The sequence below is a fragment of the Galendromus occidentalis genome, unplaced genomic scaffold (genome assembly GCF_000255335.2).
Source record: "Galendromus occidentalis unplaced genomic scaffold, Mocc_1.1 scf7180000077483, whole genome shotgun sequence".
In the NCBI taxonomy this organism is placed as follows: domain Eukaryota; kingdom Metazoa; phylum Arthropoda; class Arachnida; order Mesostigmata; family Phytoseiidae; genus Galendromus; species Galendromus occidentalis.
This window is the reverse complement of record NW_003805471.1, coordinates 443,248-468,040: the sequence shown is the minus strand read 5'-3', so window position 1 is coordinate 468,040 and position 24,793 is coordinate 443,248. Positions and strand designations below refer to the sequence as shown.

Here is a 24,793-nt window from a genome sequence, read left to right as displayed (position 1 = left end):
TTTGAGTCGGAGTATCGAAGGGAAGCGTCATCGCTGCGGAGTCCATCCTGCGCCGCGTATACATATGCATGGCGGACTTCCAATTATAATTCACGGTGTGGAGCCCTATTCTGGTTATTTTTGCAGAATGCGAAATATGGAGATGAGCGAAAAGTCGTGGAGAATGGGGAAATGAAGATTTGGTCGAATGGACCCAGCAACTTCCAGGCATGGAATCAAGCACCGTCCGAGGTGAATTTCCCTTGGCAGCCACTGTAACCATCCAGAGCTCCTTAGCGGAATTAGGCCTGTCAAGCTCATCGAATCTTTAGCCAAAATCCGCCTGAAAGAAGGATCCTCAGCCCAGGATCCACCTGAGAGGAATTTTATCTGATTCCGATGCTCTCATCGAGGAAATCGAGATTATTGCCCATTCTCTTCCCGCTCCCTGCTGAGCAACGCCATATGAGGTATCCCTCCGTGGTGATACCAACGTTCTCAATCCAGCCAAAGTCAGTCGTGCTGTCAGCTGAAGGAAACGTCGATTGATTTACCGTCTCGTGCTCTGACAGCAACGAACGATTCCTACCAGTGGAGATTGCAACCTTTGTCGTTCCAGTAGTCGACTGGGAACAACTTGTGTGGGCGATTCTCCCGAGCCGTTCTCGTTGTACTACGGCTGGAGCGTAGAATCGGTCATCAGTTATCCGTCTCCATTCATCCACTCGATCTGTCGAGCCGACATTCTCCTCAATTTCTTGTAGGATATTCTGAAGCTGATCGAGGCGAGCAACGTCGCGTCATGCCTACTCTAAGTACAGGTCTCTTTGGCTCTCGATGAAGAAACGGGCCGTCGTGCCTGTCGAGGGACGATAAGAACGCCACCCAGCAGGATTTTTCCCAAAATGAGAAGGTCAATTAAGAAACCGTTGATATCATATTTCTTTCCAAGACCTTTATTCGTTACTTTCATTACGCCTATTTTTGGAGAAATCCGACGGACGGTGCCGTGTTGCCGAATATGATGATAATTGTAATAATAATAATATTCATATAGATGCATTTTAATGAATTCGCTCCTAGATACGCTTCAAAAACTGGAAACTGGAGATTGCTACGTGAACGACTTGATAAATATCATCAGGAGACAACCATCCGGTGAAGGTCTTGCGTAGACCCACGCGTAATTCCGAGCCAAGGTTTTGATCTTTGATTTGATGTTTATTCGTCAATCTGATCTGGCTCCTGCTCGAAACTCACTGGGAACTCAAGGTTCGAGACAATTGAAACCCCGTCATACTCACCACATCCAGCGACAACACAAGTATTGAAGTCCAAAAAGGTCGGCCCAGGTTTCGGAAAGGACATCACGAGATGAGAGACTTTCTCGTGTGGTTATACATCTCGTTCAGGTTGAGCTTGCGGTAAAGCTCAGCTTCTCAAGTCTCCTGCTCGGTACCTCAGGGAGACTTCCACCACGTCTGATACGACCGTCTCTTCGCTCTTGATGATTACCGATGATTGTGTGGCTCCGAATTCTTTCAAAGAACTGAAGACCCTCATGAGAACTAATTTCACGAGCCCCGAAATTCCGATTTGCGAATCGAGGAAGCATTCGGGCGACGAAGCCATGGATAGGTGTAAAGCCATTGCTTTTGGTAGAAGATTCGGACTTCAGCTAGGAGCGCGTGTCCCTCCGCAATAATGATGGCTGACCCTCATAATTTAAGAATTTCTCAGACCGACGATAGGTTGCTTCGGAGAGATCTGAAGTTTGCTCGCACCCTAAGGATCGATCCGGAAGGGAGACTCCAGCGCTTTACCATTTCGCCCGTCCGTTGGCGTAGCCGTTCCCACCTCCGTTGCGGAATGCACCGCCGCCATTTCGAGACGGTGGACCACCCCAGCGTCTCTTGCTGTTCCCGAAACCCTTGGCTGAATCAGCCAGCTCGTAGAGTTTGGGATTAACCACCTAGAATTCCCGAGGTGCTTATTCAGAAAGATCCATATTTCGAGAATACGCAAGGAGGGGAACGCCGCTTGTTCTTGTAGCTCGAATACATTGTGATGAGTGAATTTCCGGATATCTTACCTGCTTCGCTTCTTGAAGCACGTCGATAAGTTCCTGCGCTTGCTTCGCATTGTTCGATGTGAAAAACGTGTAGGCGGTTCCGGTTTTGTTCGAGCGCGCTGTACGACCGATTCGATGGACGTAGTCCTCGGAACAATTCGGGTAGTCATAGTTGATGACGAATTTCACGTCGTCCACGTCTAGAGACACGAAAATCGTTAGCTCTCCTGCACACTTCATCGTATCGGAGCCGAACAAAGTGATTCGCTTCGTCTGAAATCCTTCCACTTTCCAGTTCTAGTTCACGTCCACCTTCATCCATGCAAGTTAACTTCAAGCACTCATGATATTATTGCTAGATATCGCAAGAAATGAATGCTGATCGTTGGGCATTCCAAGTCAGGATTCGGCGGATCGGATGGCGAGAACATTGTCTGCGACACTTCAAACGAAGTCACCCTCCGCCGTATGCTGGTTCTCGGTGAGGACCAGGCGATATAAGAATTGCCTAAACTGGAAAGTACTGAGTGAAAAATTAGAGGCGATATTGAGCGAGACATTCGGGATTCGGAGTCGAGCCTCTTCGAGATCAGGTGCATTCGAGCCGGATGAATTTCGATCGACAGCGCACTTCACTGAAAGCCCTCGGATATGACGTACCTGGAGCAGGCCAGGCCACGTGTTGTCCGCGGCTGTGGTCAGTACCCTCCTGAGCTTCGTCCCGTCGACTTCAGGAGGACACTCATGAGCTCGTACTGCGCTCGAAATTCATTGTCCGAATAAGGTTGATCCAGAAAAAATATCTCTTTGCAAGATGCGTGTGATACGGAAGCGGGATGGATGTGTTTCCGAAGGGGAGAATATGTCCGTGAACACGCGCCTCCAAGAGACACCGTCATTCCGTCCTCACGCTGATGTACAGACAAGATACAAAATGATGAATGCGAGAAAACAATTGAGAAGTCAATCATGAAGATGCGGACAATCTTGAACCATATGAGGTCACTGGAATGATTGGATCAGCTCAAAGTCGGCGACTTGTTGCATCCGGACGATTGACAGGTGCTAAGCTTATCCTAGACAGAAAAATTAAGAGAGATATCATCGGCTCCCCACGCGACGGCCGATAAATTTCTATACGCCTCCATCATTTGCAATGAAGATCTCATCGACCGCTCTTGCTCCCGTCAACCTCTTCCCTTGTTCCTGTGGCTTCTGCACTGTCGACACCGCTTCCAGAATCCGTGGTCAGGACAACAGATAAACCCGTGAGCGAGCGAGAAAAACGATGCGCCAGCCGGAAGATTGTATCCTTGTCGAGGTTTGCAGCATCAATAGCACAAATCCGCAACAAGCGAACGACAAACGCAGAGGACAGAGGTTTGACGCCGGAACTCGTGGAGGCTGTTGAATCACGATTGTGAGCGGAGCAAAAACCGCCGCACCATGGCGGGAATTATCTGTGCAGCGTCGATCGATCGATCGCTTGCTCCCGACTGAACAACGGTGCACGGCGACCAAGTACTCGCGGAGAGCTCGGCAGAATCCGATGTGAACTCCTCCACCGTGAGTACCAGCGACATACACGGTCCGCGAATCAGTCAAACAATTCGGCGAGAAAGCGAGGCGAGTCAGTTGGCCGTTGTGGTCTCTCCTCAAGCTCCGTTGTTAGCCAGCCATTCGGTCGGGCGGTCGTCAGTGAGCCGGTCTTCCCGACGGATAGACAGACGGACGGACAGACAGACGAACGGTCAATCGATCGGTCAGTCAGTCAGTCAACCAGCTACGTGTTGCACCTCACATTCGACTCGAGACCAGCCGGTATCCATCGGAGAGAAGAGAGACAACTCCAAACAGCCGTAAGCCTCACCTGAGAACGAGTCCAAGAGAACATTTAGCGAACCGCTCAATTTCGATTTTCTACTCAAATTCGTCTGATGTACAAGTCAATCATTATTTCCGTTGAATATCCGCGAGCTAATTGGGCTTCTCGCAGACTGTGGGCATCCAATAGCGAGAGGGGCTTCGGGTACATATATCATTCACGGCGATGAATTTTGGCAGCTCTAACTCGCAACGATGATGTCGCGAGAGCTGATTAAGACTCAGATTCTCGTTTTGATGCCCACAGTTCGCGAATCGGCTTCAGCTATGGAGCAGATACCCAGGTTGGTCCAGGGTCTCTCTTGCTCCCGGACCGTCTTGAACGTCGCGAGATCGAATATGAATGGCAGGGGCAAGGAGAGCTATTCCTAGTCTTGTGATCGAATATTGAACATACATATATCGAAGAAATAATCGATCGAGGCACTGAGGGCGACGACTCATATCACTCTTGAAAAGAACGACACCGACTGGAAACGGAAGGATAACCTATGGCTGAAGCGGTTGAGGATTGTATGAAATCCGAGATTCCGCTCCGAATTCACTCACCAAGACCCCGAGCAGCAACATCGGTAGCCACCAGAATGGGGCTCTTCCCCGAACGGAATTCATGCAAGACCCAATCGCGTTCCTGCTGAGCTTTGTCACCGTGTATGCACATGGCAGGCCAACCATCGCGTCGCATCCGGCGGGTGATTTCATCTACTTTTCTTTTTGTTTCCGCGAATACGATTGTCTGCAAGAGAGTTTCGTCACAATCATGGCTATCGATCGAGCGGTTCTTACGGCGCATCGCATGTCGATGCACGAGGAGGTGCTCACCTTATTTTCCTTCTCGTTCATTATCTCTTCGAGCAAGTTGATGAGTTTGCTATCCTTCTCAGATTCAGAACAGACGTCGATGATCTGCAGAATCCGATGATTCGCCGACAGTTGTAGAGCTCCAATATTGATTTGGATATAATCTTTCAAGAAATCCTCAGCCAGACTTTTGACTTCCTTCGGCCACGTTGCCGACCACATGAGAACTTGACTGTAAGTACACCAGTAGATAAGCATAGTGCCCGAATCAGGAGCCCTATCGAGCTATGCGTCGAGACCCGCGAGACTTGTAGCGGAACATATCATTTCAGGAATCTTACCGGTCAGGACGAATTTGCTCGATGATTTTACGGATCTGGGGCTCGAAACCCATGTCCAACATACGGTCTGCTTCGTCCAACACGAGATAGGTGCAACGTCGCAAGTCGGTTTTCCCGGCTTCCAGGAAATCAATCAGACGTCCAGGTGTAGCGATGCAGATCTCCACACCTCGTTCAAGATCTCGGAGTTGGGGGCCTTTCGGTGCCCCTCCGAACACACAGGTATTTCTCACACCGGCTGGTCTCCCGAAAGTGTCGGCCACGGTCTGTATCTGCTGCGCCAGTTCTCTGGTAGGAGCAAGGACGAGAGCGATGGGACCATCGCCCCGTTGGAGTCTTGGTTGGTTCTGGATGTGGATTATGGCGGGCAGTATGAAAGCCAAGGTTTTCCCAGAGCCGGTCTGTGCGATTCCAACGAGGTCTCTCCCCGAGAGCGCGATCGGCCAACCTTGGGCCTGAATGCAGGTCGGTGCCTGATATTTTTGCTCCTGGATCACAACCACAACGTCTGGGGGTAATTCAATCTCCTGAAACGTGAGGATCGGCTTCGGAACTCCCCGACCAGACAAAGTGATTTCGTTGTTCTGGAGGAACAAGTCAACGTCCGCGGAAGATCTGGAAGGTAGAATCTTGCTCTGATATCGCCTTCGATAATATCTCGGGATACTCGCAGATCTCTATTTTTGGAATGTTACGGAAGGGAATTGCGGGGCTACATACCTGCTCTGAGTGATTTCGTTTTCGCGGTAGAAATCCTTCTGGAAAGGAGGCAGTCGTTCCATGTCCCAACGAGGCTTCCGGAGCGATCCCCCAGGTTGACTTCCACCCCCTCGGGAATTCCCATTACGGAATCCCATATCGCGGCCACCCGGATTCCCGTAACTGTTCGAGGTGAAAGAGCTCTCTTAGTACAGTGAATTGAGAGAGGCGGGAAAAAAGGAAGACACGCGCAATCTTGCATTCAAAGAAGCCTCGGTCGACGCACGGGCCTATATTCGACTCTTGCCGACTCCGATTCCGGAATAGGCGAATTCCTCATTCTGAAGCTCGAATATCCCAACTGAATCGTGCTCGCGGATTCTCAAGGCAGCAACGCCGGACACACTCTTCGCTTGCACACAGCTCGGTTCTGACCCGAGCTGAAGAAGCAGGTGGAATCGAGACTTTTCGAGGAAATTGAAGTTTTCGCCGTGCCTAGATAAGTTCGAAACATAGATGCTCAAAAAGTGATGCTGTGCTACAAGCGATGGTTGACCGAAGGCAACCGAGAAGGATTTCTGACCGAGAGCTCCCGATACAAGATTACAGCCGATTAACTATCCCCGACCTATCGAGGAGCCTCGAGCATCGCAACTGGTCCATCCACAGGGAGTGAATCAGAGATCGAGACTACCGTCGTTGCACTAATAACAGCGAGAACGATTCATCTCTCCCTAAGCCTAACGAAGCCGGCATTCGTCGAACTCGGGATGATTTGTATGTCTGGTTGTAGGATTACCTGGCTGGGCCCCGGTGGAACGACATCGCTCGGTATGAAGTGTCCCGGCTATGGATCAGATTTGGGCACGTTCCTCAATGCACGACTCTTGGTCGAACGTCGATCGCACACGGAAAATCGGAGATGTTACGGGAGCAGCCGTTGAAGCACACACACAGGCACAATGGCTCGTCGTCGCTGCTGTTGTGAGAGTAGAGAGAGACGACCACCAATACAACCAACCGCAATCGCATTAGTTCGGCTAACATCCACCGGGTGGTGCTGCAGCACAGGCGCGCGGAATTTGAAAACGTTCGACGATCGGCGAGACAGCGCGAGGTCTGCGTCGATCCGTCGAAGTATCAGCTGTGGTTCCCGTGGTCTCCGTATCCATCGAGAAAGTCTGCGCGAGGAACTCTCCGCATCGGCCTGTGAGCACCCTGAGCCATTGACCTGAAATCGTTCCGTGCGCTCAATACTGTCTTGAATCGGCGACCAGGGGTCTGAGCTGTTCTGACTCCCGCGCGATCAAGTCGGTGACGAATTCCTCTCGGACCTATGCAACATCGGTTGAGCCGACCTTTCGAACTTCAATGTACCGAATTTCCATTCTGATCACCGAGTCGTTCCAAGACGAATCCAGGTGAGGGGTGGATCATCGCTAATAATCCCGTGACATGTGCGTTCTTCCGCAGAAAACATAGTCAGCCTCGGAGAACTTCCCCTCTGGGCCGAACAGCCTTCGATCAAAGTACATATACATCATATTACAGATGATGGCGGCCTCACTCCCTGTCCTAGCTTCACGGAGTATATTATCGAGCCTTCCATCGGTCTCAGCGGCTTTTGCCTATGGAAGTGCAGCTTTCAAGCAAGCCAACAATTATTCGAGGGACAACATGCTTGACCTGATCCTCGTCGTAGATAATCCAAAGGTTGTTTCAAGCTGCGAAACGCCCGCGAACTCGCCCGGCATGCGTATGGTCATCCTCTCACCCTTATTTTCATCGTGCGTGATCGCAATCCTTGCAGGAGTTCCATTCGGAGAATTTGCAGAGGAATCCCCACCATTATTCATTCGTCAGAGTCTTCGGTCCCGCCTTTATATCGCGACTAAACGACGCCCCCGCATACGTCTATTACAACACAGGTGAGTTCTACCGAGCTTGAGTCAAAAGCCGACTCATGCCGAGAATTCTTCTTTTCGGAAGAGCTTTTTCTTCCACTTGACCCACAATCCTCTTGCAGCTGTCCGGATCGATGAGCAACTTTTGAAGTACGGAGTCATTTCGAAAGATCGACTTATCTCGGACCTATTGGACTGGGACGTGTTGTATACAGCTGGCCGGATGCACAAGCCGATAAATTACATCACGGATGTGAGTTGAGGTCCTGAGCTTATGCGAGCCCCTATTTTCGTTCGGCGGCGAACGAGATCGGAGCTCGATTCCCGATCCCTGATGACTGACCGACTGCCGCAGGTGGACACCGAGATGAGCATGGCCCAAGACATGAATCTGAGGAGCGCGCTGCACACCGCTCTGCTCACTCTGCCTGAGACGTTCTCCTTGCAAGATCTTTTCATCAGAATCACACGACTTTCCTACGATGGGGACTTCCGCATGCTGTTCGGGGAGGACAAGAACAAGGTGAGGGGAGCGAACATCGGGAGACGCTCAATAACCCCCCATTCCAGTGGTTCGAATCGTGAAAATCTTCTTCCGTAGGTAGCAAACATCGTGAAACCTGCTATGAGGGAGTTCGAAGACATCTACTCTCCGTTCCTGACCTCGATGACCACGGTGGAGTGGTCCCCGGGTTCTTCTCAAGTGCATCAGGACCTCTCCCAGGCAGCTAGATTGCACCACCTCGAGCTTTTGCCAAAATCGGTCCAGCATCAACTCCTCACTAAATGGCGACCTGGCGATAATCGGCACAAGGACGTAGAAGATGTACTCAAGGTAGGACCAGATGAGGTCCCCGGGAACAGCTCTGTTTCAATCAGACATTTTGCGAGAATCGACTGAAATGGCTCGAGCTGAAATCTACTCTCATGTATTGCTATTCGGCAGTCTATTGCGCGGAATCCATCATCACTCTGCGCCGACATCGTTCACAGAAGCGTCCGCTCCATCGTGAGAGGTCCGGCACTTGGACAAAGTCTCAAGGTGAGTCCCAAAATCGATACCTCGTCGTCTGAGAGTGCCTGCTCGTCGGGTAATCGCCATCCTTGTCGATTTGACTTCCTCTGGCTTACATGTTCACAGGGTCTGCTGACGTCTGGACCAATCATCGCGACGGAGTACGTTATGAAGAAGATCGGGAAGATGATTTCTAGTCAGAGGAGGAAGTCGTGAAGATGAATTATGAATGTCGTTAGAGGAATTTCTTACTGCAATCATTCGAGTCATAGGCTGGACGCTCTGAGACAAGACTCAGACCAACAAATAAAGGCTTCTGCACCGATTGGAGGGCCAGGTCAATGATAAGTAGGGCTGAAGATTTTTCGCGGACCGCCATTTTTCCGCGAATTTTCGCGGAAACTTCCGGCTACTCTTCAAAGAGTTTCAATGGAGGCCGCGAATTTCCGCGAAAAATCTTCATCCCCAAAGGAGCATCGATATCGCGGCGGGAGGGCATTACCAAGAGTAGGAGTCGGAGCGGGGTTCGCAAGATCGATCTGTAATTAACGCCGAGTACTCGGGCGGAATAAACGGACCGCGACTGCCCCGGAAGGACTGGACGCTGTGTTGCACGAATGCCTCAATGTGAAAGCTTCGCTCCGTATCGGTAATCATCTCGATCATCTCAAAAGAACACACATTTCCTTTTGCCCTCTTATCGTCGCAGGACGTGGAGGGTGATATTGGGCATCGATGCTCCTCCGTGCGCGAAAGCTATTCAGAGACCGAGTCACACTGTTTGGATCGAAAGGCGACGGGGATACGATACGACTCATCGAAACGCTGAGTTTTCAACGAGCGATCGGGAATCTCGATGATCGGAGCTCGACCCCAGACATTCCGGGAGGAGCTTCCGCGGGTGACACCGATAGACTTCACTCCGCCGCTCTGGAAGACCCGTCAGCATGACTTCGGCGTTTTCCGCCGTCTCATGGACGAAGCCGGAGCAGAATCTAGACACTGTCTCGAGCCATTCTCTCTTAGAGTCTCCCAACGACTGAAGACATTAGATGTTCCACGAGAGAGCGCAGCGGTTGAAAGATAACAAACTGCGAACTGTATGATCTCACTTTATATAAACAGCTTATCAAGCGAACTAGTTTCCGTCATTCCGTCGCACGGGTGTCGGCTCTGTCACTCCCATGGTAGGGGATCTCCCGGTTTGGACGGCTTGCCGTACAGCTGGCTCTGGCCGCTGGAAGCAATATGAAAAATTCATTGAATTCATCCAAAAACCATCCAATTCCGACATCAGACGTTTTCGCTCACCGGAATCTGGTGTAGTTTTTCCGCTGCTGTCTCTCAAGATAGGTACCGAAGACGATGCAGAAACCAAAAACCGGGAACACAACGCCTATCCTCCTGAGTATCCGGAGGGGTCTCGCTGGTTCCATCATCTTGAATCTGTTCGTCAGAATCGAAACAATGGATTATTCCCGCGACGTCCTGGAATGGTCGATAAGAGTGAATATCGGCCGCTCCGCCCGCTCGATCGAAGAGCCCCCCGCCATACTCTGGTGTGTTGGCTTTGTGCAGCTTACAGCCTCAGGGTCGTAGGATAATTCAGTGGGATGCGAACACGGATCACGCAAACTAGCTCTCCACCAAGAACCCTTGGAGGGTGAATACAATGATGGTGATGATCTTCCCTTGGAGGTTCCAGCTGATTCGGGCGATCGCCGGGACTCAACCGTCTCTAAATAGATATCAAGATTGGGAGGAGAATACTGGTCTCATCATGGATTACCCCCATCCCACAACCGCACGGCGGCTCCCAAGGACTCCCAAAGAGCTAGCTCATTCCGTAGACGCGCACGATTTGCACATCAGCCCATAAAGTACAACGTGTGGGTGACATGGAGAACACGTATTTGTTCTCGGTGAAGGTAGCAGAAATGGAATTCCTCAATCGACATCTCCGAGGTGGCTCCCAGACCGACCGCTCTTCTTCTAGACTCTACTCGACTACAGATCAATGATTCCAGAGGCGACTCCCTGGGTCAGACTGCATCGTTCAGTCTCAATTACTCCGGCCACATTCAGGCCGGTCTCTCATTGACCAAGCTGAGATCCTCCGGACGGAGTTTGCGACGCGCATATACTGGACTTGGCGATGCTAGCTGATATGCGCCAAGCTCAGTGGGGCAGACGCCGTGCTCGAGTATTCGATACGATTCTATTGTTCTACTCGAAATTTTGACGAGAAGTCCCAATCGAAGTCGCCGAAAGCGCTTATCGGAACGAAGTTCCAATCGACGAAAGAGACACAATAGATCAGTTTCTCGGACAACTCTCTCGATTCCGGGTCGATTGATCCATCACCGGACGTGTATGGGTCGCGAAAGGGAGAGTTCTCATGAAGGGCCTTGCTGACACATCGACACTCACTTACGACCAAGGGTATAAGGGAGCCGCTATACCAAGAAGCGCTTTGCCGCAGTTCTTCTCTCTTATGGTTTGCCGCTAAGTCGGCTTGTTGGCGGAGAAATTCGCCGGCTTATCTTCCCGCACCCACGCACGGTGGGGCCCCATGTGATGGAGAACAGACCGTGCCAAGTCAACGAACTTGTCTCCTCGACGATTTCAATGCTCTGGAAAATCGTAGCGGGAAGTATTGATCCAAGCTGGGGCTATATCAGATTCGAGCAACGCCAGAGGAGTAGCGTGCCCTGACGAATGCGCGCTGACTGTGAGCGGAGCCGCAGCACATCTCCCCCGGAACTCTAGTTCCAAGCCGATCAACGCGAGAATTCATCGTCTCGATTCGGATCCCTGGATGGTTCGATGAGCTCGCTCTGAGCCCATTCCCTGCTCCCGTGAGCGTATTCCGTGCCGGACGATCGAGATGTCAGCCCCGAGCCCCGATCCGGGAGATGGCTGGGAAACTTTTTGGTCCGATGTCACCGACAACTTTTCGGCTCCAGGCGGTCGAGTACTCCGGAGCATTGGCTCCTAATTTTCGGACGCACCTATCTTGGACGCCATACTCGCTCGGGAATTCCACCATGCGGGGAAATGCAAGACAGCGATCTCTAATCGACCACGCCGCAGGACACTGAAGTGGCTCTCGGGAGCTGCTCGAAGTTGGCGAACGCGCGGGACAGCGGCGCGTTGCGAACAAAACTCGCCATGCTTCTCTTATGACCGCCACTCCTGGCGGCCTGCCATATCGAGAAGAGACCCATCACCGTTTTGGGAACAACAAAGAGCTGAAAGTCTGACGAGCGTTGTTCGCCATCGAGAAGCACGCAGTGATACGGTGCGAGTTCCTATTCACGCCGCTTCGGAAGCTTCCAAGTTCTCAGTGATGGACTAGTGGACCGGCAAAGTGAATGTTGTGGCTTTCCCCAGATCGCTCCCCGCTCTTGTTCTCAGAGAGAAACCTCGGAGAGTTCCTTGACTTGTGGTAAGCCATGCTGTTCCCATACTGTCACTTGCGCCGTTCTGAGCTGCACACTGCAGTCCAACCGCAGTAGAGTTCACGAGTCTCTGAGTCAAGAATCATGCATTGTCGGCATCGCGCGGCGAGAGCTCCCCTTGATCTTCTCGACTTGTAGCGCGATACGAGAGAGTCGGGGGTTCTTGAATTTCTCGGGAACATTTCGCAGTCGATTCCGGGAGGGTCCCTGGAGGAGGCTCGACTACCAGCCCACAGGGGTACTTCAGCGGCTGTCTCGGACGTAGAAATCAAAAGCTGAAGCTTTAGCATTTGAAACGCGTCGGCGTTTCCTTAAGCCGTGAAGAGAGAAAGACGCTGTGACTCGATATCGTAAAGAATCCCAGGAAAGGTTCGCATGGCGCTTTGCAGAATGACTAAGCGACCGTCATCGATTTCTGCGGTTCACCACTCTTACTAGAGCCATATTCGCCTCAGCCGACCTCGCGGCAGAGTAGAGTGAGTGACGGAATTAAAAGATCTGCCTTAGACCTGAGCGTCAAGCAGAGCTGGATGTGTATCGACTGACCGACGGGAATGAGCGATTCCCCTTATAAGGACCGCTCGATCGAACTTCGCCGTGGATCTGCTCCGGCTTTCCGCTTATCGTCGTCGTCGTCGAGCCCGACTACTGTGGAAGTCCGGCGATCTCCCTTTGATATGATGATGCATTCGCATTTTCCGAGAGCGAAATTCATGATTCTCCGTCCTGAGTCCGACCCATTACAATCATCACGGCTCGGAGAAGCATTTGGGGAGGCTTGCCTGGTCATTCTGATCATATATGTTATGTGACGATTAGAGCCAGCGCGAGAAACTCCGCAGACTCCTCCATGAGGGCGGAGATCTTCCCCTGGCATAGAGGGCGAACGTTACCGCTCACCCTTCAGAGCGAATTATATAGTTTCCAATAAGCTCAATGTTTTCACATTCTCCGGCCGAATATGCTCCGAAGCTGTCAGAGTACGCGACTAAGATATTGGTACGAGATGATTCCTCCATCCCCTGTAGAGTTCCAATGGCCTCCGTGTTGTTCGTAAACACAGCCAGGGAAAGTGGGTTGCTCAATATTCGCTCTATTCCCTTAACAGCGGGCAACGTAGGCGGCAGACAAGGCCTCAGCTCGGCTTGAATAAACAGCCCCAACGGGTTCCGTTCCCCGATTTCGGACAGTTTTTCTACGAGGTGCTGCTGATTCTCCCGATTTTGCTCGATTCATCCGTAATATGCCCCTAGGTTCTGACCGGAGAAAACACGATGCTGTTTCCTGTTTTGGAGGAAGCCCACGCGCGCAAATGTTCCCACGATGAACCGCGATTTTATTCGGAAGAGAAATCTGTCTGCTGTCTCGGTCGGACGCATCGCCTCACCCCTGTTGTCACGGCTCCGAATTCTTGCGAATTGCTCTTGAATTTTAGATCGAACACCGAAAAATCGTATCCGTGGAGGAGATGAAGTCTCCGTGGCTTCTAGCTGCGTTGTTCCTGACCGCGGCGGTCAATGCTCAGTCCACCCAAGGTAATTGAGAAAAAAAACTCCCCCGGAGTCCGGGGTTCGAGACCTGACGAATGCTTGTTTCGGACATCCGCTGAATCATCGTGGTGGATATATTGAGTAATTAGACCTGTGATTGCAGATGGAGCAGCCGACGTCTGCATGACTCAGAGGACTTGCAAAGACTGCCTCCAGGCCGGGCCTCTGTGTTCCTGGTGCAACAAGGAATCCTACGAAGGTTCCCGATGCGATCTTCACGTCATACACAGAGAAAAATGCAAAGTTAGTTTCCACTTATTCAGGCAGCTCGCGGATAATTCCGTCTATTCAAGAACGCTCTTTCAGAATGCGGGTTCATGCGGACTGTCCTGAAAACTTGCAGGGGGAATTCGACGATCAGAAAACTCAGGAGGTACACATTGTCGAAGATAGAAACCTGACTGAGCCACGCTCCACAAATGCGGAAACGATTGTACAACTCAAGCCCCAGAGGCTGACACTAAAGCTGCGGCCCGGCGTGAGGTGCGTTAGAGCTCACGGAGTCCGGCCTATTGAAAATTTATAAAATCGATGTCTCGGAGACGACCCAGTGGATCTACGGCGTTGCTGGCATTCATCTAGCAAGCATCCTTTTGCAGTCACACCGTGCCGATCTTGTTCAGGCAAGCCGAAGATTATCCCGTTGATCTCTATTATCTGATGGATCTGTCGAACTCTATGAGCGACGATAAGGAGAAGCTTGCGAAGCTCGGCAAAGAGTTGGGTGACGAAATGAACAAAATCACCCGCAATTTCCGCTTGGGCTTCGGATCCTTCGTCGACAAAGTCGTCATGCCTTACGTCAGCATGGTACCCGAAAAACTGAACGAACCTTGTACTAAGTGCGTCCCTCCTTACGGTTTTCGGAATCATCTCGCCCTGACTGGAAACACCCAGCGATTCGTGGCCGAGGTTAGTGTCTGTTTGTCGAGGTGGTTCCCCGTGAATCGATTCGGGAAACCCGCCGCAATCGGAACTAACGGGAGATGGTTCTAGGTGCAAGCTGCAAACGTTTCTGGGAATCTGGACGCTCCCGAAGGTGGATTCGATGCCATCATGCAGGTGAGATCTCATGCTCCAACATCGGCGCACATATATTCGTTCCGGACTCGAGCACGGAGATCCATGCGGAGTCTTTCGAGGACCTTTCACGGAAGGAGCATGATATCAAGATCACTTCCTTGCAGGCGGTCGTTTGCGAGAAGGAGATCGCGTGGAGGAGAAACGCCCGGCGTCTCCTGCTCTTCTCCACCGACGCCGGTTTCCATTATGCGGGTGATGGTAAACTCGGAGGTGAGCATTCAGACTGACGCGGACGCAGCGATGCGATCAGTGATAACCGGTACGATTTCGATCCGAGAGCTCCGGGAAAGAGATGGAGTGTTCATGACAGCGACTTTTCCAGGCATTGTGACACCGAATGACGGTCAGTGTCATTTGGTCTCGAATGAGTACACGCACAGCGACAAATTGGATTATCCGTCCCTCAGCCAGATAAACTCGAAGATCCAAGAGAACAAAATCAGCATAATATTCGCAGTCACCGAAGATCAAGAATCTATTTACTCGAAGCTCGCCAACATGCTCGAAGGTTGCAGTCACGGAAAGCTTGCCAACGACTCTTCGAATGTAGTCGATCTCGTCAAGGAGCAATACCAACGTATTACCTCCCAGATCGAGATGACTTACGAAATTCGAAGGGAATACGAAATCGAGAAAGAGCAGCCCAAGCAGAAAGACGACGAAACATTCATAAAGGTCTCCTTCCAATCGAAATGCTTGGACACGAACGCACCCAAACCCATGGAGACGAACAAGTGCGACAAGATAAAAGTGGGCGATCAGGTCCAGTTCGATGCTATTATAGACTTGAAGAAGTGTCCCAAGGACCCGAAGGATTGGAAGAGAACTATCACCATTTCACCCGTCGGCCTGAGCGAGAAGCTCACCATCGATCTCGAGATGGTCTGCGCTTGTGCTTGCGAAAGTATTCCCGGAACACCTCGATCACCGCTTTGTAACGGCGTCGGCACTCATCAATGCGGTATATGTCAATGCAACGACGGTCACAGCGGGAAGTTCTGTGAATGCGAAGACTCGAATAAGTCGAAAGTCGGAGAGGAAACTTGCAGGGCTGCAGGCGAAAGCAGACTCTGCTCAGGTCGTGGTGAATGCCACTGCGGAGAATGTCGTTGCAACGAAAGGAGTTCGCCTCTTGAAATCATCACGGGCAGATTCTGCGAGTGTGACAATTTCTCATGCGATCGTCACAATAACAAACTTTGCGGCGGTGAAGACCGTGGGACCTGCGTTTGTGGACAATGCGTTTGCAAACCCGGCTGGGAAGGCGCTGACTGTAGCTGTGCCACTTCGAACGAGCGCTGCTTGACGGCGAACGGCGGAGTTTGCAATGGGCATGGAAAATGTCATTGCGGCAAGTGTATTTGCGAGCAAGACTTCACCGGAGACACATGCGGGGAATGTCCCACCTGTCCGGGCAAATGTATCGAGTTTAAGGATTGCGTCGAGTGTCAACAGTTCCCTGACAATCCTGGACGCCGCTACGACACCAAAGAGTTGTGTCATGAGAAATGCGATCATCAATTCATCACGATCAAGAGTCCGCTTCTGGACTACAACGAGGACAAAGGAGACAAATTGTGCATATTCAGAGACGCACAAGATTGCAAAATCACATTCGTCTATAGGCAAGTTCCTCTGATCGGCTCATGTGGCTGATATTGTACGCTCCGTGACTGCTGTGTCACTCCTCACAATATGCGTTCATTTTCGATCGCATAAGTCACTCATAACTGCTTGCTGTTTCAGGGAAGAGAATGGAAAGTATTCGGTACGTGCCAAGGATAAAGAATGCGCCGAGCCTGTCGATATTCTAGCGATCATCATCGCTGTCATCCTGGGTATTGTGTTGATCGGTCTCTTCTTGCTGCTTATCTGGAAGCTGCTGACCACGATCCATGATAGGAGAGAATATGCCAAATTCAAAGACGAAAGCAAACAAGCCAGATTCGGGACTGGTGAGAACCCGATTTACAAACGCGCGATCACCACATTCAAGAATCCGACGTACGGAGGTGGCAGATAGAGTGGCGAAACATCCAGTGGGCTTTTCTTGACTGAAGGACCGATAGATAGGTAGACAGAGAGACGCAGGAACATAGGAACGACGTTTGTGAGTTCAATAATCGAGCGGAGCGTCGCCAGACGATCCGGTCAGCATTCACGGAACGGCTCTCAGGAGTCAAGCACAAAGAGCAAAGTGTTGGTAACCTCTGATTATTTCTTACTTTTCCTACCTTATTTAACTTGCGATGACGATGGGACGGTCGAGCGGACGAGCGAATGCTTCACTGACGGTGGGGCTCTCCCGTTGTGCTGATTTTCACAAAACCCTCCGGCGAATAAATGTAATTACCTACAAGATTTCCCTCATTGCTCTCGATCTTAATCATGTCTTGACCCGTCGTTTGCCTAAGAGCAGGCGGAACGCCAGAGAATGAGCTCCCCTATCTGGAGTCTCGCTCATTTCGACCGGCCATCGACTCTTAGGTGGGCTCACGGAGAACTCGAAGAAGAGGGAAATTCGTTCCGTCTCATAAGGATACCACTATCTAGTTGACTCATGTGTGTCAACGGATTCGCCTCAATCCGCTCCATGAACGAGAGCTGCCCTGAAAAGCGCAACAGCTGACCCAGCAGGTTCGTCAAGGGAGACCGATGACGATGACTTTTGTCTTTCAACCTTTTCCTCGAAGACCCGTCAGAGAGTCCTGCATATATATCATCCCGCTGCATTATCATTGTCCTGCTTAATGTGCCTGAAGCTCTCTCTTTTGAAAGACGAGCCTTGCTTACTTCGTGCCTTCTTTACCTCTAGCCGACGAGCAAGTCAGTGCTTCTCTTCGAACGATTTCGGCGAATCTGGCCAACGCACGGGACCTTCTCTAACGATCAGAGATGATATTTCGGTTCCCTCGGAAATGTGATTTAGGAATGGTATGTTTTCGGAGCGTCTCGAGCGCCATGCTCTTGGAACTCGCGTGAATGAATCAATGAGAGGAACCCATGGACGACAGGGATCAAGATATGAATATAAAAGAGGAATGATTTGAGTAAATAATGATGCTACCGCCTCTAATCCACTAGGAGTAATAATTGAAACTGAAAATTATTAATTATAATGATCAAATGAATAAATGCAGCGAGTTCTTGAACTGGAGAGAGCTCGTGTTCTTTCTCAATGGAAGAGGAACTGCCGCTACTTGTATATAACCTGCTCCGCACAAGCTCATCGCTGTTCCTGCCCTCAGGAGACTGAGGAGTGAGCAGTCGAAAGACACTGCCAGAGCTACACGTGTTCCTCCACCCATTATCCATTCCCTGGCTATCGTCGGGAGCCCGAGGGCCCGGTGAAGAATGTCACGGGACTCCCCCAAGTTCTTCGATTCGCGTTGATGATTGACATCCTCTCCGACCCGGGACTTCGATTCCGTCTTTCAGAACCGCTATATCATAAACAATTCGGAACTTCATAGTGAAAATTCTTGACAAGGTGGATAGAAGCGCTGAATTAAGCTACATCGTATGTGAAGTATTTCGTGTGAGATGCTCATGCCTGGACATGGCCCCCGAATTACCGCTCTTGAGGATCCCGAACTCGATCACCACGGCGCGGCGTCGAGGAAGTGAGGACGTGCCGACGCAGTCCCGAAAACCTCATGGAACCGGGAATTCTGCCATTTGAGTCCAAGAGGGCGGACATACAGCGGGGATTTTTTTCTTTGGACCGATTGTGGGGTTTGTCTCATTTATCTGCATATTTCCCTCAGGTTCACTGTGAGCCGATCCGAGATCGATTGAATTTGAGATGCTGAGAAAAACAGATGATCCGGTACACACGCGCGGAATCAATGTTATCCGAAATATTCCGTCGGAGAAAGATAATTGCCCTTATGGAGCGGGGAAGAAGAGCTCCTCCGTCCGGTACCCGACGTCATCAGGGTGACAGCAAATGACCCAACCATAGGATTCTCTCCGATCTGAAGAAGACGAAATCCGCCGGCAGCGGCACTTTTCTTAATTGCGTGCACTAAATCCAGAGTCCCATCCTTCGAAGCGAGCTTCGAACCTCAATAATTCATGCTCAGGAATATTGATGCTTCCAAGATGGCTGAGTATAATGAGATTCCATTGGCAACCGGGGAGGAGCTGGAACGATCGAGATATACCGACGGAGACATGGAAGGAAAAAAGGAGGACCTCGTTCAAAAGAGTAGACGTTCTCGAAAGAAAGACTCCTGATCAAGATCGGACCGAAGGCGACTTTATTCACTTCTTGGCGATGGCGGCGGCCTTCTGCTCCTTCAATGCTTTGCGGGTTCCAGCTTTGATGTAACGGAGGTTACGGAGGAACTTCGGACAGCATCCTTTCATCGATTCCTGCGATTTCGGATGAGAACTTAGAATGATAGACATCAGACATCCTGGGTCAGAGATGAGGCTCAAGTATCTAGATATCTGGTAACGTGATAATCAGAGAGACAGCTTGACGGCTAGGCCCATCAAGACTCACTATCAGCCTTCAGAGATTACTCGTTGCTTAGGGGGTGTACACATGGATCCCGAATAATACACGGTAGATATCTAATCGATTGCTCGGGACCGAACCCGATCGACGGATCCTTTGCGAAGCCGCAGGCGGCCACCCCGTCGACAGGCCGAACTACCCTCCAATAAAATGGCAGACACGAAGCCCTGCTCCATCCCAGCGAAAGACATTGCAAAAAAACAGGCTAGCTCTAGCGTGAAGCCAGCCTTAGACCCGGGCGACAACCGTTTTCGATCTCGATCATCGAAGTTCTTCTGCTTAGATTCTCAACTTACAGTCTGATTGCGCTTCGGCTTCTTGATCCCGTTCCTGTGGTCCTTCCTATTGTTGTGATGGGAAGTGTGATTCTTTGACTTCGCCATGGTACCCTACTTCAAGTTTTCGCTATTTAAGTCGGTTTTCACGACACGTGCCGCAGGGCTGACGAAACGAAAAGGGCGGCCATGATGCTTCACTGTATCAACCTAAGCAGCCGTTAGAGCGCGCGAATTCGAAACGACCGATCCACGAATCTTCGTAGATAATGCGGAGCCTCATTTTAACACAACTTCCGGATAAAATCCAGAGTGACTTAAACATCTGGCAGCTAGGACAAGAAGAAGCAGTCGAGGGCATACCGCATCGGCGTCATCCGAAAGAACGTTCTTTAGAATGTTGAGCATGCAAAGGCTACGCATAATCAATCTTATACATTGGGCTCTCCGCTTTACCCTCCTAGCAAGCGCATCCATCTGCCTCCGGCAACCTATCCCCGGCTCGAAACCGAGCCCTGGAGACAGGATGTTTATCAGCCTATTTTCGAAGGCTCCCCTTCTCCGCTGACGGCCGTTCGCCGCTGGCTCTCCAACATCGTTGCAATTCCATCTGAGTGAGTGGGCTCGGGATCAACGTCGGCCCCGATTGACGTGTTTCCTTCACCCCCGAGACGGATTCAAACAAGGGGGGTTCACCACAATTTTCTGACGGGTCGCACTGGCTCGTCGGCGAGAGCCGCGGGCCGCAATTCGGAAAAATTACGCACTCATGGCCAACAGTGTGAAACTTTCTAACGCGCAATCTAGTGACACCCTGTAACTGTACAATAAGACCAATTCTGGAGGCGTCTACGAGCGAATGTCAAACGGAACGGAATAATTCAGAGGATTTTTTTCATCGATTTTCTCTCCTGATCAGTACGATGAACATCCGAGAATCGGGCGGATACTGTACGGTTCCACCCCGACTCCCCGATCCTCGATCCCCCGACTTCGTTGCTCGTTTTTTTTCCCCTTCGAGTCGCCTCGAGAGAGATTATCACCGTCACAGGAAAGAAGACATGCGCTGATCGGTCTCCCTGTCTTATATGAACTGGATCCGTGACATGAGCCTAACTGTCTCCGACGTTCGATACATCCCCGTCCGACGTGGTTTTCTTCACTCAATCTCTCAATGGTTTTTGAAGAATCGTCATGTTCAGTACACAAGGTTACAAAGTCCCTGCAACCGTATCTCATGCTTGCAAGCGCTTAACACCGGTGAGTGCGGCCCTCGGCCGCGCTCGACAGCTGGTCATTAATGAGCCGGTACGCTTGAACCCCCCGCGCGCGCCTCGCGCGCTGTCGAGCCGAGCTTCGTGCCGAAATACGTATTCTCAATCGTCGACTTCACTACAGGCGGAGCGGGCCGAAGAGAGGCGGCATTCTGGTATTCCTTTTCATTAGACGTACGAAAATCAAGCAAAAGCTTCTCGCGCGGGGAAGGTCAGTCGAAAAATAGGGAAGACACACATGTCACATCAGTGAGGTGGAAAGATAGACAGAAGCGAAGATAAACCTGCCGCGCATGAGCGATGAAGATGCACCTATCATGTGGACTGGGGGACGTTCATGCATCTTCCTGAAATAGATCGAACGAAAAAACAGGGAGGAAACTCAACAGATTCTTCAGGCGATTTTTCGTAGGCATTTCTCGATCTCGATCATCTGAATTGCGCGCGTCACATAGATGGGGTAAAATATATATTCTCAACCTACTGTTTTTCCGTTCGCTCCTGGCTACCCGGTGCTGTAAGAACTGTCATGATCTCTCACCGCTACTTCGTTGCCGTAAACTAGGAAACTCCGCTCGCCGCTCTGGCAATCGTTTAAGCCGCCCCCGGATCACATAGTGAAGATCCCTCGACGCCGGCGATCTCATTCGGTTGCTCCTCGCCTGAAAAACAAATTATCCGGCCGCCCGCGTCTTGGGGCTCCGAAAAATTCCCTCATCCGACTGATATGTCGGACTGTGGCGGGCCGTAAGCCAGGCTCCCGACCTACACAATGCAGGGCGAGGGCCCTGATCTAAACAATGAGATCTCCCGCGAGATATGTGTCCGCGGACATGCAGCGATCGCGAGTTGTGTACTCTGGTCCGCAGGAGCCCTATGCTCTGGCTTTTGATATGAGCTGGGTGTGTGCCCGCCGTGCATTCGAGCTGCTAGACAGGAGCCCAGCCGGTGGGAGAGAGAAGTGAGGATATTGAACTGTCCCATCGCGAGAGAAGCAAAGTTAGCCGCCGACAACAACATATCATGACGTGATGGACGATAACCAGCTGATATATTTGGCAGTTGTTGGGTTCCACCATTCTAAAGGATATCAGGTCAGAGAAATATTATACCTCCTTCAGCGGGTTCTGACGGGTGTGAGTGGAGCTACTCCTGAACGCGGAACGCCGGGTCTTTCCCGGAGGCGACAGTGTTCTACGCTCCGACGAGCCTCATTAGATAGATGTCGACGGCGGAATCTCATGTGACACTGTGTTTGTACCAGAGATGATCAATCGGAATCGAGAGATCCACCTATCACGAGGGTCCTGAAATCCCTCTGGCTTCAGATCTGCGGCAGAATCGGAGCTGCTCGTCGGAGCTGCCGGCTCAGATCTTCCAAACCCTGAACTCTGAAGTCTTTTTCTCTTTGCACATCCGCTCCGGCTCCGTTGGGGATTAGAACGGCGCAGCGTCCCAAACATGATGAAAAATCGAAGATGAATGCTTTTCAGATCGAGTTCTGCCATCCCCCCATACGGGAAGCCGACAAATTATGGATGACATCTTATTTGGCACCCATCGGCCTGCCAGATGGAGCCCACAACTTTGCTTCGGATACGGTGTATTTCCGATTCGGGAACGCAGAAGAATGTGCCATGTGGGGGGTGTGTTCCTACAAGCAGGTGGATTCAGCTTCATACAAAGGTGGAATATTATTCGAAGTGAATTCTCCATTGCCCCCATTGCGAACGAGAAAGAAACATTCCTTGTACTATACCCGTTTTCTGTGTCGTTGTAGAGATGGATCCTGAAGTGACGCGGAGTGCGATCCAAAAATCGATATGCGTGGTCGGCCAGAGCGGTCGGAACTTCAACCCGGCCTGGCGTACAATCGCAGCCAAACTTGAGCCCATCGCTCACGCTTACATTCAACATCAGGACACCGCCATTCTCGAGGGGGTTTACGAGGGTCTCTGTCAGGTAGGATCATGACGGGACTCGATATCCGTTGTTAGTGAGATCATGAATCCCCTCAAGACCCTTGTTCATGGGAGTCTCCGTCCTTTCCCACCCCGAACAGGTCGTGGGAACCGTGAATGATCTGCTTCTGGAGATGCGCACCGTCCTGTTGAAATACGATGTGCAATTACTGACTCTACTTAAGTTGAGGCTGCTGCAGCGGAAAGTACTGTTCCTCACTTCCGACCAACCGACAAACGAGATGTGTTCCGAGGTATAGATTCCAGGCCTATGCACAGAAATATTCTGGGGAACTCCCGCGAGATGGTTGATCATCAAGTCTAAGCTATCGGTTCCCTCAAGATTCTGGCTCTCGAAGCGGCCACGCCATTCGGCGATATGTGCTTCCCCTACATAACTCTGTCGATGATGGAAGATCCAATCGTCACGAGGGCGCAGAGTTTCGTCGGGGCTTCCAATAGACTATACAAGCAGAAGTGGAGAGAGCAGTTCGACGTGCTGGTGGAGGGTGGGAGCCTCAGTTTCGCTGACAAGGCTCTGGAGAAAATCGTCAGTCCGACCCAAGCGGATCTGAGGTGAGGGCAGCCCCAAGGCTCCTGTCATCTACCTAACGACGATGGTCACCATGCGGAATCGCCTGTCTCGTCGAGAGGATTGCAGGAGTCGTGAGAATAGTGGGTAGTAACCAGGCTTGTCCTAGGGAAGGATCTTCAATATGAAAGATGCTCACATGCCGCGATTTCATACAATCTAGGTTCGCGGACTGGTTACAGAGGACATGCCGGCAATCACGGTGCCAGTGGGAGGGAAGCGAAGAATGGCTCCGATCGCAATTAAACTCATATTTCTGCGGATTGAGGTAAAATTTTGCTTGATACCGATTCTATTCTCATATGGGGGCGCACACCACGATTTACTTGAACGTGTCCGACCTAAATTCTAATTTACAGATTAGTTATACAAGAGAATAGTAATTCCGGCTCCCTCAGCGAAAAACTTTCATCTGCATACGGAACGGCGTTCGTCCACGAAGTCCAGAAAAGTGATGAGGCAGGTGCCATGATTGTTTTGGATGAAAAGGTCGGTTGCCCGCTACGAAACGATCGAACGGCATCGATTGACGAGAGATTTCGATTCCCAGGTCGTTCGATGGCTTCATTCATGTGTCGAAGAAGAATCGAAACCCGGCGGGCCGATTGAAGGCGGCCATCCGGGTTCGGGGCAGCTCTCGCTGCAGGATGTGAAACTCCGTCTCGTCCACCACGCCAAAGGACTGATGGCACATTTCCACAACTCGTGATTAGCAGTCGACAATCTGTCTCTTGCACAATATTTCGCCGCGGCGTAGGAGAGAGTACGAATGATTCCTGTGAAAAAGTTCCAGTGACATGTATTTAGGAATAGGCCCTTAGGTTGATTAGTCGAGGAGAATCGAGGGGGATACACCTTGAGGCGTCTGTGCTCGAGCAACGGTAGCTTAGAAATTTAATGAGGATAACTCCGGAGTTCCGGCGAATTCCACGCAGGCCGACGGAACTTGTGAATGTGTACTAGAAATCGGCTGCGATCGCAAATGCTTCGATCTGTCCTGACGGGTGTGAATGCTTATTCGCCTGCTATTCGTGCGCTTGCTCCATGATCGTCCGCTCTCCCACTTATGAGTCTTGTCTCGTTGTCATATGTATACTTTTCCGATACGAGGGAGGAGCATCCCTGCCAGAGGCCTTTGAACAATGAGCAGTTTCAGAGATTCGATGAGAGATGAGCGGGCCCATCGGATAGGAGAATATGATTACTCTTATCTGATCTTCACCGGTGAAGATCTAAATCCAACAGAGGTGACTCACCCAGTGATGCAGTCATCATGGTATTCTAGGTCTCATCTCTGCGCAAAGGACTTGTGTCTTCTCCAAGTGCTCAACGAAACCACTCATTCCCGCCGCTAGTCCGCATCTTGATCCGCTCCCGA

General features: G+C 51.0%; 5 protein-coding genes and 1 long non-coding RNA gene across 6 annotated transcripts; 3 read left to right on the top strand and 3 right to left on the bottom strand.

Moving 5' to 3' along the window:
• Positions 1 to 1,178: 1,178 nt before the first annotated feature.
• On the bottom strand, positions 1,179 to 6,767 carry LOC100897702 (probable ATP-dependent RNA helicase DDX5). The gene is made up of 7 exons (XM_003745392.2): positions 6,575 to 6,767; positions 5,797 to 5,958; positions 5,077 to 5,691; positions 4,757 to 4,967; positions 4,484 to 4,670; positions 2,072 to 2,250; positions 1,179 to 1,951 (listed from the first exon to the last, which is right to left on the bottom strand). Exons 1-7 carry the CDS (start codon positions 6,598 to 6,600, stop codon positions 1,799 to 1,801), a joined length of 1,533 nt encoding a protein of 510 aa, XP_003745440.1. The 5' UTR covers positions 6,601 to 6,767; the 3' UTR covers positions 1,179 to 1,798.
• Positions 6,768 to 6,847: 80 nt separating this feature from the next.
• Positions 6,848 to 9,016, top strand: LOC100897556 (phosphatidate cytidylyltransferase, mitochondrial). The gene is made up of 8 exons (XM_003745391.1): positions 6,848 to 7,196; positions 7,327 to 7,488; positions 7,586 to 7,703; positions 7,802 to 7,932; positions 8,035 to 8,202; positions 8,281 to 8,514; positions 8,626 to 8,721; positions 8,821 to 9,016. Exons 2-8 carry the CDS (start codon positions 7,327 to 7,329, stop codon positions 8,908 to 8,910), a joined length of 999 nt encoding a protein of 332 aa, XP_003745439.1. The 5' UTR covers positions 6,848 to 7,196; the 3' UTR covers positions 8,911 to 9,016.
• Positions 9,017 to 9,790: 774 nt separating this feature from the next.
• Positions 9,791 to 10,371, bottom strand: LOC100897407 (uncharacterized). The gene is made up of 3 exons (XR_145564.2): positions 10,278 to 10,371; positions 10,006 to 10,182; positions 9,791 to 9,931 (listed from the first exon to the last, which is right to left on the bottom strand). It is a non-coding gene; the product is annotated as an uncharacterized LOC100897407 (long non-coding RNA).
• Positions 10,372 to 13,579: 3,208 nt separating this feature from the next.
• mys (position-specific antigen beta subunit myospheroid) lies at positions 13,580 to 17,133 on the top strand. The gene is given in 7 exon segments (XM_029112081.1): positions 13,580 to 13,690; positions 13,809 to 13,948; positions 14,049 to 14,188; positions 14,305 to 14,767; positions 14,893 to 14,998; positions 15,111 to 16,413; positions 16,535 to 17,133. Coding segments are annotated over 7 exon segments (2,496 nt in total). The 5' UTR covers positions 13,580 to 13,623; the 3' UTR covers positions 16,812 to 17,133.
• A 1,921-nt stretch (positions 17,134 to 19,054) lies between these two features.
• On the bottom strand, positions 19,055 to 19,783 carry RpL29 (ribosomal protein L29). Its single transcript, XM_029112072.1, has 2 exons — positions 19,610 to 19,783; positions 19,055 to 19,165 (listed from the first exon to the last, which is right to left on the bottom strand). The coding sequence occupies exons 1-2, from the start codon at positions 19,694 to 19,696 to the stop codon at positions 19,055 to 19,057; spliced, it is 198 nt and encodes a 65-aa protein (XP_028967905.1). The 5' UTR covers positions 19,697 to 19,783.
• A 1,879-nt stretch (positions 19,784 to 21,662) lies between these two features.
• Positions 21,663 to 24,793, top strand: LOC100909230 (late secretory pathway protein AVL9 homolog). Its single transcript, XM_003745388.3, is given in 9 exon segments — positions 21,663 to 21,764; positions 21,867 to 21,956; positions 22,356 to 22,548; positions 22,643 to 22,887; positions 22,925 to 23,077; positions 23,167 to 23,399; positions 23,579 to 23,683; positions 23,775 to 23,874; positions 23,966 to 24,793. Coding segments are annotated over 9 exon segments (1,380 nt in total). The 3' UTR covers positions 24,125 to 24,793.

Coding starts and splice junctions, on each gene's coding strand:
- RpL29 (XM_029112072.1), bottom strand. CDS start 19,696: ATGGCGAAGTCAAAGAATCACACTTCCCATCACAACAATAGGAAGGAC. Junction 19,166..19,609: donor AGCCGAAGCGCAATCAGACT/GTAAGTTGAGAA, acceptor CCGAAATCGCAG/GAATCGATGAAAGGATGCTG.
- LOC100897702 (XM_003745392.2), bottom strand. CDS start 6,600: ATGTCGTTCCACCGGGGCCCAGCCAG. Junction 5,692..5,796: donor AACGAAATCACTCAGAGCAG/GTATGTAGCCCC, acceptor TCTACCTTCCAG/ATCTTCCGCGGACGTTGACT. Junction 4,671..4,756: donor TGAACGAGAAGGAAAATAAG/GTGAGCACCTCC, acceptor ACTCTCTTGCAG/ACAATCGTATTCGCGGAAAC.
- LOC100897556 (XM_003745391.1), top strand. CDS start 7,327: ATGATGGCGGCCTCACTCCCTGTCCTAGCTTCACGGAGTATATTATCG. Junction 7,704..7,801: donor ATACGTCTATTACAACACAG/GTGAGTTCTACC, acceptor ATCCTCTTGCAG/CTGTCCGGATCGATGAGCAA. Junction 8,722..8,820: donor CACTTGGACAAAGTCTCAAG/GTGAGTCCCAAA, acceptor ACATGTTCACAG/GGTCTGCTGACGTCTGGACC.